The following is a 14,521-nucleotide window of genomic DNA, read 5'->3' as shown; positions in this document are numbered from 1 at the left end:
AAAGCCCCTCTTGCACATGGTCCAGGCCTCTCCTACAGTCCTGTAAACCCCCTGTCCTCCAGTAGTCTTCTCTGCTGGCCTATTAATTGAGCTGAGATGCAAATACCAACCCAGAAAGAGAAGTGCATCAGAACAGGAGCTCTGCAGAGAGGGACTTTGGGTCAAAAGGCAAGTTTTAGGGAAAGAAGAAGAAAGGAAAAGAGGAAGAAAGAGACGTTTACTTGAGCACCTTTTAAATTCTAGCACTAGAGGTGTTCATATACACTCTGACATCTAATCCTATGAATAGCCCTTAAGGTGGTGTCCCCATCTCACTGGTCGGGACTACCTACCCAGGTAGGCACTCCATAGCTATTGGGGTCTTTAGCTACACCGAAGTCTTCTGACTGCACAACTCCTGCTCACTCCCTGTAACATGAGGCCTCACTGGCCCCACCCCTGCCAGTCTGCCCTTCCTCTCCTGTTCCTGCTCTCTGCAAATGCCACCATCATCCATTGGTGACCCAGACCAAGAACATGGGAGTCATCCTGGATCTTTCACTCTCTCTCATTCCTGACATCCAATCTGTTGCTCTAAAGTATGGCTTCTACCGACCAAGGCTCACTCCTATTCATGCCCTGCCTCTGACCTCATAGGCAGCACTCTACGTTAGACCATCATTATCCCCCACCTAGAATATTTCAGGCTTCCAAGCTCAGCTTCTTCAGCCCCTATCAAAATGTTTCTCTAAACCGTCTTGTGATTGTGCTCCTCCCTTGATGATCCCTCTAATAGCTTGGCAGTTCCTTCAGCGCAAAGTCCATATGCTGTGGAGGACCTCCTCCTTGGACCCAGGACTACTCTTCAGCCCCCTCTCCAGGCTCCCCATGTCCACTTAGCCACAGTTAACTTCTAAAACCCTGCCAGCGAGTGCCTTTCTCTCATGCCCCTCAGTCCTTTGCACCTGCTGGTCCTTCCTTCTGCAATACTTATTCACTTTTCCACTCCCACTGCCGCAGAGAGAGAGCACCGGTTCTCCGTTCCCCCACTGCACCCACAGAATGTTTCCCACCAATTGGAATTAAGTTTCCCAGCTCCTGGGCAGAAGATGGAGCTCCCACTTGCTTTTGAAGTCAAACGGTCTCCTCCTCTTCCCTTCTCTCTGGTGGTTTCTCTCCATTGTCTTTGGAAGGCTCCTCTCCACCTTGGTGTTGCCTAGAGTTCAATCTTGGGCTCTCTTCCCCTCTCTTTACCTTTGGACAATCTCATGACCTCAGTTCTACTGATTCCTGAGTCTATCTCTGGCTATATCTCTCTCTCTAGCTCCACACTCAAATGTCAAACTGGCTAATGTTTGTTTTACATCCTCTACATGGGTGCACATAGGCATCTGTCCATCTGCATGTGCATGCGTGCACGCACACACACAGACACACACAGCTTTATTGAGATATGTCACATGCTATACAATTCACTTATCTAAAATAGACAACTAAATGGTTGTCGTTATATTCAGGGATGTACAACCATCACCACAATCAAGTTTAGAACATTGTCATCACCCCAAAAAGAAACCCCATGCCCATTAGCAGTCATTCCCCACCCACACCCTCCAGCCACAAGTAACCACTAATCTACCTTATGTCTCTGTTAGATTTGCCTATTCTGAACGTTTCATATAAATATAAATGTGCCGCACATGGTCTCTGTGAATGAATGACTGACTTTTTATAAACTAGTAATCGGAATATTATCCTGACTCCTCCCCTTTCTCATCTAGCATATCCAAGAATCTACTCTCATATCTCTTGAATTTCTGTTCTTCTCCACATCCTCAGCCCACAGCCTCCTCAGGCCAGCATTTCTACTTGATATTTCTGCATCCCTCCTCTTACTTTTTTCTTGTTTTGCTCCCCTTCTCATTCATGCATCTTTCACATGGTAGCTAGAGTTGTGTTCTTGAAATTAACGTCTGATCATGCCACCCCTCTGATGGAAAACCTTGTAATCACTTCCTAGTGTCCTGTGGTAGAGGGGCTGGGCAATATCAGGGCCTTGCTTACCTTTCCTTTACCTTCCTGTACCTCCTTATACTCATTCACCCCTCCTTACTCTCCACTACAGCCATTCCCTCCTGTTAGCCTGTACCTGTTCTTCACGTTGTCCATAGGCATTTGTCCCTGAACATGCTCTGTCCTCAGACTAAAACCCACTTCTTTTTCTATTCTCACTTTCTGGGGACAAAACGTCCCAGCCTACATGTCTTTTTCTTCAGGAAGCCTTCCTAACACTCCCAAATCCCAAAGGAGCTTTTCCTGTGTCCTTCCTAAGTGGCCCATACTTCCCTGTCACCATGCTGTATCCCACCAAAGAGTGATTGATGTGGTTTCCGTGAGGTCAAGGAGTTTGCCCTTACATTTAGCCTGCCACATAGTATGCATGCAATAAGTATTCGTGGCACAAATGAATGCAATGAAATTTGAGTAAAATACAACTAGAAGTAAATTAAGGAAGTGAAAATTCCAGATAGCTGCATTGGGCTGTTACTTGATAAAAATCTTGATTACAGATTTTTTTCTACACTGCCCTCCCCCAGAAGGAAGTAGATAGCCTGACATTTGTTTATGTAGTTAAATAGAGAGAAGAGCAGAGAACAAGATTAGAAATTACTAGACATTCCCTATTAACCCTGAATATAAGTGGTAAATGATGCTCAGTGACCTTTATTAACTACATCTCAAATGACAATTGACCATGAGGGCTTCGACAACAGACGCCATCCTCGATATGAGAATTTATAAGAGCTTGAGATAAGGTGAAATGTCCATTGCTAACAACCACCCTTTCAGTGAGAATCATACAACAGATTCTGAGCCTCACAAATGAGTCCCTGCCCTCAAGAAGTTTACTTCACTTTTGTACTATTCTTTTTTTAAATGAATATAAAGGGTTTGATAGATCTCAAATTACTAGTGACTGGAATTCTGTTTATAGCCATGACTCTTGAAATCTGTGGCTTCAGTGAAAAATAAAACATGGAAAACCAGAAGATTAGTATAAATGACAGCACACCATGCATTCCTATTTATCTGGCCCTTATCCAAATTTGGGTCATTACACATAGTGGGATCTGTAGCTGTGATAGGGCCCATGCCCTTGAACCATCAAAACACTGTCTATAATTTTAGCTGGGCTGTAGTTGCATGGAAATGGGCACCTGTGGGCAGAGTGGGCTATGGCCAGGCAAGAACACAGAAAGGGTGGCGGCGGGCAAGGGGAACATGGATGGGGTGGTGCCCACTCCTCCTGCTGCCGCAGCCTCCTGCCAGTACAGGAGCACTGAATGCAACCAAGAGGTCAAGGAGTAGTGCCGAGACCATAACCACGGAGTGCTGAAGATAGCCATCTGCGAATCCTACCAGACACCTGTAGGCAAATATTGAGTATGATCCTGTTATCATCTTGACTAATGCCATTTTATGCAAAGCCCAGACCTACAGATGAATTCTTTTCAGGACTAAAATAAACACACCTGGGAAACTCTGCATATTTTGTTTGCTTTGTGAAGTGTACCTGAGGCGGTGGCCGCTTCAGGATTCAGACCAGAACACTGATCCTGACGACTCCATCGTGGAGCGGGATTTCCATAGAATGTTTGCAATTGTTTCACTAGAACAAATCGCCTTTTTTATTGGCATCTTTACTTTCCTGTGGGTACAACCACCAACTGATGACAGTGAAAAAACAAATAAACCCAACTTCATTTTCGTGTTGCTGCTGAAAGCACGATTATCGTCTAGCAATGGAAAACTCTTGCTGATTGCAGCCGTCATTTAGGAACATGACCACACACTCCTGTGCCTCAGACTCATTAAAATATTTGTCGTAATATTAAATTTTCAGGCAGTTAGACTGACCCTGAATATCAAATGAAAGCTCCCCTTGGCCATCCTGAGCGGCTTACTGGTGGAAAGCACCATGGATGTGTAGGAAGTGATTGTGCCATCTATAAATCTCCAGACTTGCTGAAGACTTGTATTCTTAATATTATCTGTCGCATGACCCACTGCAACCAAAATAGAGAAGACCTAAAATCCAAACCAGGCTCCTCATTTCTGTTGAACAAAATGAAGCAAAGATTTGGGTACACTTCCTGAAAAAGAAAGCAATGGTTATGGCATTGAAAACCCCTAAAACTGCTACACCTCACCCAACCCCCCCCAACCATGTAAGAAACAGCCAAACCACATACAGATACACAAGGACACAGGGAATGTTGCTGTAGGGAATGAGGTATGCAACAAGTGAAGATTTATATTTATACACAACTTCAGGTAAGCATTTGAATTGAAGAAGGAACATGAATTCATAACGTGCACATGAAAAGATCTATGTTTCAAAAAAAACCCCACTTTCTGTAATTTCAAATGGCATTCATGAAACTCTAAAATTATTTCTATTTCAGAAATCTAGAAATTTAGAAATAGAAATAAATTTCTATTATACTACACATGTTAAACCTTTTCTTGATGACCCAAGGCCAATGTACGGAGCAAAAACGTTTGGATTTATTTAGATTTATGAGGTAGCACCCCATCTCTCTGCATTCTCCTGGCCCTGCTTCATTTTCTGCCTTAAATCAACACCAGCACTCTTCTGAGAGTTGATGCTCTTAATCTCTTATATCTAGCAGATGTTGCTATCCTTGTGTCCAAAATCAGGATGAGCTGAGCCTAAGAAGCATGCCCAGAGGACCTGGGCGGAGCACGCACGCCCTGTTTCCGCCCTCGGTGCCTGCTCCAGCTCGCAGAGCTGTGCAGCCATCACAAAAAGTGACTCGGGGCCAACAGTTCCCTCACAAAATGAGTAACTAAACACAGTCCCATCAAAGGTCCTTCTGGTTTTACTCTTTTCTCCAGGACCTTTCCGAAACTGATAGGTAGGTAGTAGGGGTAGGTAATTGGGCCGCTCCAGTGTGGGGTTTTTTTCCTTCTATGTTTTGGCTACTTTCTTCATCCTTGTGAGTCCCCCTAAGTAAATAAAGTGTTAGTGTTTTTCCAAAAGGAATGTAAGATTGTATCCACCAGAATGTAGCAAATATGAATTTTATTTTACTCTATTTCTTCCTTTTTTTATTTTTTATTTTTTAATTTTATTTAAGTCCAAGTTAGTTAACATAACAGCGTAATAATGATTTCAGGAGTAGAGTTCAATGATTCATCACTTACACACAATACCCAGTGCTCATCCCAGCAAGTGCCCTCCTTAATGCCCATCACTCATTTAGCCCAGCCCCTACCCACCTCCCCTCCACCAACCCTCAATTTGTTCTCTATATTTAAAAGTCTCTTATGATTTGCTTCCTTCTCTCTTTTTATCTTATTTTCCTTCATTTCCCCTTTGTTCCTCTGTTTTCTCAAATTCCACATATGAGTGAAATCATATGATATTTATTTTTCTCTGACTTGTTTCGCTTAGCATAATACACTCTAGTTCCATCCATGTTGCAAATGGCAAGATTTCATTCTTTTTGATCACCGAGTGATATACGGATGTGAATTTTTAAGTTCTGTCATAAACGTATTTCTTTGCGTCAAGTGGGGGGGAGGGGCTGTCGTGTAGCTAACTGAGAAACAGGTTCTTCAGAGTCCAGCGGGCGAAGACCTCTGACTTCCAAAGTCCTCCTCAAGAAATACCCTCCCCAGAATATCTTCTCCTTGTACCCCTTCTCTCTCTCTCTCTTCTTCAGTTCTATAAGAAACTGACAGGATATTTACTTCTCTATTTTCATTTCAAATTTCAAGTCAGTGATTTATAATTTCAAAACTACAGTCGAGGGGTGCCTGGGTGGTTCAGTCGTTAAGCGTCTGACTCTTGGTTTCAGCCCATGGTTTCATGGGCTCGAGCCCTACATCGGGCTCTACACTGACAGTATGGAGCCTGCTTGGGATTCTCTCTCTCTCCCTGTCTCTCGGCCCCTCCCCTGCTCACGCTGTCTCTGTCTCTCTCGAAATAAATAAATAAAAATAAATTTTAAAAAAACTATAATTGAAAACATTGTTTGTCTTAGCAATAAACGCCACTAATATAAAGTCCCAGGTGGTAAAATTAGTATTCAGTCCTCTCCCTTGAGGGTACAGTTTCGTACCTCCCTTTTGGCACCAGCTGCCAGGACACTAAGACAAATGTAAGGCCCCATCCTAACACACTCTTGACCTCTTTGTTCCTCATTTACAACTTCTACTTTATCACCTTAGTTGTGTAATTGCTTCCGTGATAAACCACCTTAAATAATTTTGGGGAAAATATATTAATGAATTACATTTCATTGGAATATTCTAGCACAGGCAAGAGTGAAATAAAGCAGAAGACCGGACTGTATTTCCTCTTCTAAGAATTCCTGTAACTGGGAACCAAATTATATACACCATTTCCCAGAGGGAAATGCTGGTCCAGAATAAAAAATGGTCCTTACCAGCTTGCAAATTCAAGGGCAGAACGTTATTTGATTTGTGGTGGTATAAAGGGGACCTCTGTCACTCAACATAGTGCCAATCATTTAAGCATAACTTTGGATTATAGAAAATTGTTACTGAGAACAAGAGACATTTTTTTTTCAGATAACAGATCAAGGAGGAAGGACCTCTGTCATATTAAAACAACAACAACCACAACAAATACTACCTGGGTTCCAGGGATCATTGACTAGACTGCTGGGGTCCATTGTATCTATCGTGGTAATATAATTATTTGTATGCACCTCCCAGCCCAAGGCATTGGATCAGGAATGTAATAGGAAATGAGAAGGAGGGCATGAATGTAATTGATGTCCTGCCCCTTAACATGGTTACTTCTTGAATGGTCCACTCTCAGACTTGATGCATTTAAGCATTCCTTCTACCTCATCCACCCACTAAAATACCAACCAATAAGAATAAGTGAAACATGAACTGTTTGATTTATCCAACATTTTAGTGTATTACAAATGCTAAATCATGAGAAAAAATGAATGTGCCTAAAAAATACTGGAGAAAACCCTCAATATTTACAAACCATTATCAGCTGCCATTTTTATTATCTTGCCATTTTTATTATGGTGCCAGCCAACTTGATATCTGCATTAGGGTTTCCACACTTACAGTATCTTCAGCTTGTTCAAGGTGAGTGTCCTGTTTGTTCTCTCAGCCTAAAAGACACATATGCTCTTGCAACATGTAATAGGTGAGCTCAAATATCTTGAGGCAGCTGACAGTGAAATGCATTACTAATGTTACAATATAAAAGGTGATACTGCTTTGTATGTAAGGTACCATTTTGTTAGTGTTCAGATTGAAGTATTGATTAAAAGGTATCTAATTAAATCTAGACCTACATATTCTAATTTCTGCCTTGATACATAAATTCTCAACCGTGAAAACATTTTACAAATGAACATACGTATCCTCTAGTCTGTTACTTTTATACCATAAATGGGCTCTTGGTAAGTCACACTTCCATTCTTTTGTGGACTATTGCACCTGCCTTCACTGTCCACCCACCTGCTTTGCCAGCAGACAAAGATGACGTATAAGCAAGATGTCAAAGCCACCTAATCAGCTTGCCTAAAGCACAGCGCATTTGTGATGGAGAGATGGGTTTTCCAGGAATTCTGACATAATTTTTCCCATTTATAGGTAGATGGACCTTAGGTAATCTTGTGTATACTGGTCACTGTGTGGTAAGCTCTTTTCGGCATGGAATGCAAAGATTATTTGCAATCCGGTAAAAACATAATCACAAATACATAATTAATAAAATTTGAGTGAATTATATTTCATTAGATTTTTAAAACATTGTGTCCATTTGCTTATTTCCAAATTGGCTTTATAAGAACAAATGTATTTATATATTAATATAGTAATTATATCGGTTACATTACATTAATCATAATATCCTGATTTTTAACTTTTTTCTATTGCTTTTAGAAGTCAATCCAAGAAGAAAAACGAAGACCAAGGAAAGATAGGTAATTATTACTTCTAGATTTCAGTGTCATCTTATCAAACCAAAATATAAATCCATGTGTTCAAATTATGACTGAAAATCATCTATTTTTTTAAAAATCACCTATTTCATATGTGTAGATTTGGAAAGTAGCATGCTCTCATACATTTATATGATGAATATGTGGTTTATATATAATTTAGAAGATATCACCTATTGGAAATATGTTGAGCTAGCACAGTATGAGGCATACATTAAGAACTCAAATAGTTTGTGAATGAATTGTACTGTCCCAATTCAGAATTTGCTTTTCTTGGTCCATTTCTTGGTTTTGATCAGGAAATTGGAACACACCCATGTCCATGAACTTTCTTTCCCCAAACCCCTTTGCTTTCTGTTCTTTGACACATGCTAAATCTCATTCCTTGTAATGTTTATGGATTTGTCAGGAAATAAGGTTTGTGTCACCTGCAGGTGTGACAACTTAGATTCACACTAGTCCCCATTTCCTATAACATTTCAGCCCACCAATACTTTACTAATTTAACATTATAACACTATTTCAATTAACTGACTTCCAGAGTGTGCTAATAACAACTGAGGGTTCTTCTACTAAGATGAGTGGACACTGAACTCCTGACTTATGTATCGGTGGCATTCTGAAAGCTCATTTGTAAATTGGTATCTGTAACTTGAAAAACACTTTTCCCCAGAAACACTGTAACGCTTGGTAGTTTTCTAGACCTATATCTGTTTACCTCATATGAAGTCCCATCAGACCACAGGTACTGAGCATCACAGAACTAATGTGAGTAAATCCAGGAATTAAAATGGTCACGGACACACCTCTGTGTGTATGCCATGTGTAGGAATTAAAATTTAGCCCAGAAATTAACCCACTAAAGGCCACTGGTAAGGAAAGGACAGAAGGTTACCTGTGAAGGAAGTAAGAAGGTCATGAAACATTGTGTACATCCATGTACTTAACTGATGCCTGAGAAAATTGGAAAATGCTATGTGTTGATACATAAAGGTAAGGTTTTCTCAGAGTGGCCCAAGGGCCAGTTATGAACCCTCTCCTAGACTGGCCAAACTGGAACTTTGTAATCACTCCTGTCTAGTAACTACTAATTTTGTACCAAGTTGAATGAGATTAAACCAGGAAAATGCTCTCTTAAAGGTGAGAGATGAGGGCTTTTTTTTCTTTTTTAATTTATGGTATATACTGTCTTTGTGCATTTCAAGACTTCTCTTGTTTCTATTGACATGAATTGTTACTCCTAAATTATACTAAATGAAAGAAGAGAACAATATCCTATAAGTTTGAGTAGAAAAGTAGACTGAAGCTATGATGTGTTTATGTGTTCATTTACAGTCAGGGGAAATTATTAGATTTGGAAGATTTCTATTATAAGGAATTTTTGCCTAGTCGTTCTGGACCAAAGGAACATAACCCTAGCTTAAGAGAACGAAGACAAGAGAGAGAACACCAGCATCGATGTTTTAATGCTGATGAAAGGTAATACGCTACCTACTAAGGTACAGCATGTTCCCTGTGTTACTCACAGTTCCATTTATAAAGCACTGCCATTCTGTCTTTGGACTATAACAAAATATTCTCACTGAATGTTGCCTCTTAAGATTGATATGTTTTAAAAAAGATTGATATGTTATCTTAAAGTAAACTCGTAAGGATTATGGTCAGGTATTCAGACAACCCAGTTTTATACCTGTTTTCTTGGTGTTACTGTTAGTAGCACTCCCTTTTACTTTATTTTATTTTATTAATTTTTGAGAGAGAGGGAGAGAGAGAACATAAGCAGGGGAGGAGCAGAGGGAGAGGGAGAGAGAGAATCTTAAGCAGGCGCCACACCCAACATGGAGCCCAACGTGGGGCTCAATCTCATCATGACCTGAACCAAAATCAAGAGTCAGACGCTCAACCAGCTGAGCCACCCAGGTGCCCCAATGGCAGCCCCCTTTTAAAAGTAGCTCACTTTGGGAGCCCCTGGGTGGCTCAGTCGGTTGAGCAGCTGGCTATTGATTTCAGCTTAGGTCAATGAACTCACGGTTCATGGGATCAAGCCCCATAATAGGCTCTGTGCTAACAACAGGGAGTCTGCTTGGGATTCTCTCTCTCCCTCTTTCTCTCTGCCCCTCCTCGTTCTCTCTTAGTCTCTCTCTCTCAAAATAAATAAACATTTAAAAAAGTAAATAAAAAATAAAAGTGCCTCACTTCGGATGATAAATTACATGGCCATACTAATTACAAGCAACAGGCAACAAGTCAAAATCTGTGTTTAAGTTCTAACCAATGGAATTTTAAACACTTACTGGTTTCTCAGTTATGCTGTATATGTTCTCAGAATCCGCAATGTCAGACCAAAAAGTATCCGGAAGAAAGATTCACATAGAAGTATATATTTTGGATTTGATTTCTCAGTTTGCCATTAACTTTGCTTGACATTAAGTATCTCAAACCATTTTTGCTCACTTACTACTTTGCAAATGTTTTCCCTGAAAAAATTCTTTGTGAAGTTTTGAAAGTGAAGGCACATAGTAAAATGCAAACATTGTATGTGAGAGAGAAACCAGAATAAGGACAGGCAACGAAAAGCTGTTTTGCCAAAATCCTGAGCGAACGTCCTGTCAGCCCAGGGCACTCAGACCCCTCACGGTCTCTTTTGCAGTGCGACCTGGTGCTTTAGAGTCAGAGAGTCTTAGATTTGGATCCTGATTCTGCCACTTGGTAGACGAGTGACCTTGCTCACATTACCAGACCTCTCTAAGCTTGTTTCCACATCTAGGAAAGGATTCACTAAAAACTGCCTCACCACGTTGTCATAGAGGTTAAGTGAAATTATGTATGTGAAGCACTCAACATCAGATGTGCCACAGGGGAGAGGCTCCGGAGATGGTGGCCTTTTTCATCTTTATTTGCTTTTCCAGAATCTACTTGATTTCTGACCCTTGTCTCCAAAGAAAATGTCTTTCTTCCATCTTGAGATCAAGAACTGTAACATATTGCCAGAACTTAGAGATGCTCTAGTCTAATCACAGGGTCCTACATAGGAGACTACCGAGTGCCCAGCAAGATTAAATGACTTGCCCCAGGTTCCACATTGAGTCAGTGAATTAAAACCCAAGGTTTGTCACTGACTTACCTGCTTCCCATTTTAAGAAGCCAGCCTGTCTCCTCTCTAGTATATTCTCTGCCTTCCCCCAACCACAGACACACATCTGCTGGAAAAATATCATATCCCTGAGCTTCTGGCGTTCCAGCGGTGCCTGTGGATGTGAAGTTGGAATTCACCAGAATGAGGATGCTACAAGCTAGTGTTGGCTGAATGCTTCCTTCGGGCTGGCCATTGTGCCGGGCACTGACTTCATCCTTATGGCAACCTTGTGAGGCAGTCACTCTCATTGCCCCGTTATATAGATGACAAGGCTAAGTCTCAAAAGTTTAATGACTGCAAAGTCACCTAGATAAAAAGTGAGGGGGCCAGAATTTGAACACAGGCCTTTTTGAGTTGAAAGTCCATGATTTTCACCACTACCCTGTATTGCCTCCCCGTGCAAAGCCCTGTGCCGGGTGCTCGAGGAAGAGGTGGACACAGTGTGCATGTGATGTAATCTCTGTCACCAAAGAGCTTGACTCTAGAGAGAAAGTAAAGATCTAACAGAGATAAACAAGGTAACCTTGTGTATACACACACACACACACACACACACACACATGCACCTATGTACACACATACACACACACCATCAGTTTTTCCTCATTAGCCTGCCTTGTCTACATAGCACCTGCCACCACCTGGCATATTAAGGTTGTCTATAGCCCTCTCCCACACTAGATTAAACTCCATGGGAATGAGGGTTTTTGTTCACCTTTAGCCTACACTAATGGCTAATACTTAGTAGGTGCCACATAAGTAAATGAATGCACCTATGTGGCTGCATAGGGAGCACCCTTCTTCTCCAGGCAAGTTACAGAATCTAGAGGTAAAGTGGGTGGGGTTTCCCAACTCTACCTTCGGGAAAGGTGGCCCAACAGCCTCACTGAGAGAGCTGACAGGACCCACAGCTAACTGGTTGATCAGGTTTGGAAGGAGTGTTGGAGAGAAACATTTGAGTGGTTTTAAGATGAGAAATGATGGTTGTCTATTTAGGCACTTCGAATTTTCCTGTTTGAATAAAATGGGTTAAAAATTAAGGTACTAAAATATTTATTTATTGGTTGTGAGTTACTTCAAACCAAAGGAAGCTCGCCTGTCTCAACTGCACCTTCTGACACCTTACTTAGCTGTCATCCAAACACAGTCACCCTCCCCCCCCCACCCCCCACCCCCCGTCTGCTTGGGGAAAATTGAAAATCTGCTGAGAAAATTATGCAGCTGCGTTTGGCCTTTCTCCTGATGTTTTGAATGTGCCCTTCTTAAATGCCTGTAGTTGGGGGGAGTGGGAGGAATAGAACCGCCTAACGGGATGGGCGGGGCTGCGCTGCGCTCTGGCGCCGCTGACTTTCGGGCCCTGGGTCTCACTGCAGGTGCTGGGCGGAGGAGAACCAGGGGCTGGAGGAAAATGGGCCCGCAACCAATCCCTACGACTACAGGAGGCTCCTGCGCAAGACCTCCCAGCGGCAGCGCCTCGTGCAGCAGGTGTAGCCCGGCTGGCGGAGGCCACCGCGGTGGGAATGTGCGCGAGACTGCGGGGTTGCAGGAGCCAAAGCCCGGGCGCTGGCACGACCAGGCGCTGATGCCCCGGCCCTGACCATGGCAGGGGCCGCCCGCTGCGCTCGCCTCTCGAGTGTCAGGGCCAGCCTCACCGAAGGAGGAGGAGAAGTGAGAGCCTTGGATGCCGCGTCTCGGCACTCCGGCACCCTGCACTCCCACCAGCCCGCCAGCTGGGGCATCCCTATCCCTGGCCCCCAGTGTATCTCTTTGTTCACTCATTTGAGACTCCTGTGGACCCGACTGCGCCTGAGCTCTCGCCGATCCCTCCTCTCTCATTTTGGAAGACTTCAAAGATTCCTTTTTCCTTGGAAACCGCCCTCCCAGGCCTGCGGGACACTGGAGGGGCGAGTAAAACAAAGCCCGGTGGGAGAAGAGGCGAGGGTGGGGGAAGCTTTGAAGATGAACTCCTTCTCAAACTCGCGCTTTCCCTTCCCTTGGTTATTGAGGTTATTAAATAAAGGAAGTGCCTTGGAAAGTCCGTGGCTTTCGGGGCTGGTACGCCATATTCCCCTTTAGGGCTAGACTCCTGCTGTCCACCTGTGCGGGTGCAGGTGCCCAGGCAAGGAAGTGACGGTGCCTTCTGTCTCCTCCATCGCCTCCAGACATCCCAAACAAACATACTAAGTTAAAAACCTGAGTCTTGCGGCGCAAACGTGACCTGCAGACAAATCCCCAAACCCCACACACACACACTGCGCGCGCGCGCGCACACACACACCTTTGGTCCCACCACTGAGCTAACTGTTGGGCTTTTTAGGTTCTTCTAGTCTGAAGATTTGGGGCAATCTCGGCGCCAAATTTTGGCGTATGTAAGAGGGATGGGCAATGGGTAGGCAGAGAGGTTTTTCTCAGTTGATGGCGTCTTAGTTTAGAACCTGGGTTGAGCCCTTCTATGGAACTGACACCCTCCGTTGTCCACGGGGTCTGAAGAGCGCGCGGAAGGATGACGAGGTGATTTCACGGACGACTGAACTGGGAGGAGGGTTCTGGCTGGGATAGGGCTTGTTCCTCTTGCTGGTGTCCCTCGCGTGCGGGGCCCGAAGCCAGAAGACTGGATTGAGTGAGGACGGGTGGACGTTCGTTAGCCGCTTGCTCATCAGAAGTTAAGTACTCTCCAACCAAAAATGTTGACGCCGAAAGGTCCCCCAGAGATGCTCCTACAACCTCTTCATTTTACAGAGGAGACCCCCCGAGAGGCGAAACCTCCCACAGTGGCCGGATCGAGCTCAGAGTTCAAGGGCGCTGTAGGCCCTGCACCTTCCCCGGGTTCTCCTTGCGGCCTCCGCTGGGGCTCAGCCCTGCAGACCGACGGCTGGTTTGTGACTTGCTGCAGGCTGGGCCTAGCTCAGGCACCGGTGAAACCAGCGCCGCGGGGCACTGTATACGGCCGAGGGGGAGAGAGGGATTCTGGACCCCGGCCGAGGGGGAGAGAGGGATTCTGGACCCCGAGGTGAACCGAGTCCCTCCGCCGCAACCTACCCATCCACCTACCACCTACCACCACGAGGCCCTTGCGGCGCAAAGCTGAGCTCCGCGTCGCTACCAGGCAAGCCCCTTCTTAAAGCTTTTGAAGTGGCCTGTGTAGACCAGAGCCCTGGCAGTCCGGCCCTTAGGTTCTGGATTGGGAGGCAGTAGGCTCCCTCCCTAAACTCCCCACCCACTTTTTAAGTGAGATTAAAGGAATGGGAAACGCTTAGTGAAAGGTTTCAGTGTTTTTATTTCTCCTTTCCTTTTGTGTTTCTTTGTTTTCTCTTTTTCTTTCTCCCTTTTTTTTACATCTCCTTTTCTTTCTTTCTTTCTTTTTCCTTTTTTTCTTTTTTTC

General features: G+C 43.8%; 1 protein-coding gene and 1 pseudogene across 3 annotated transcripts in view; both read left to right on the top strand.

The window, feature by feature from the left end:
- The window catches only part of MYO3A (myosin IIIA), a 256,791-nt gene extending 243,614 nt beyond the window's left edge, over positions 1 to 13,177 (top strand). For 2 of the 3 annotated variants that reach the window (XM_086714701.1, XM_086714700.1), the window contains 3 exons: positions 7,945 to 7,985; positions 9,339 to 9,482; positions 12,513 to 13,177. In XM_086714701.1, coding sequence (XP_086570827.1) covers positions 7,945 to 7,985; positions 9,339 to 9,482; positions 12,513 to 12,630 — 303 coding nt within the window. In that variant the 3' untranslated portion in view covers positions 12,631 to 13,177. Of the gene's footprint in view, positions 1 to 7,944; positions 7,986 to 9,338; positions 9,483 to 12,512 lie in introns of those variants that run through there. The other variant, XM_086714702.1, reaches the window with a different exon arrangement.
- Positions 22 to 5,716, top strand: LOC147579459 (protein ARV1 pseudogene; annotated as a pseudogene).
- Positions 13,178 to 14,521: the final 1,344 nt, after the last annotated feature.

The sequence above is a fragment of the Puma concolor genome, chromosome B4, assembly GCF_028749965.1.
Source record: "Puma concolor isolate L17-30 chromosome B4, mPumCon1.1.hap2, whole genome shotgun sequence".
NCBI lineage: Eukaryota > Metazoa > Chordata > Mammalia > Carnivora > Felidae > Puma > Puma concolor.
The sequence above is the reverse complement of the archived record's forward strand: the minus strand, read 5'-3'. Positions and strand labels throughout refer to the sequence as shown.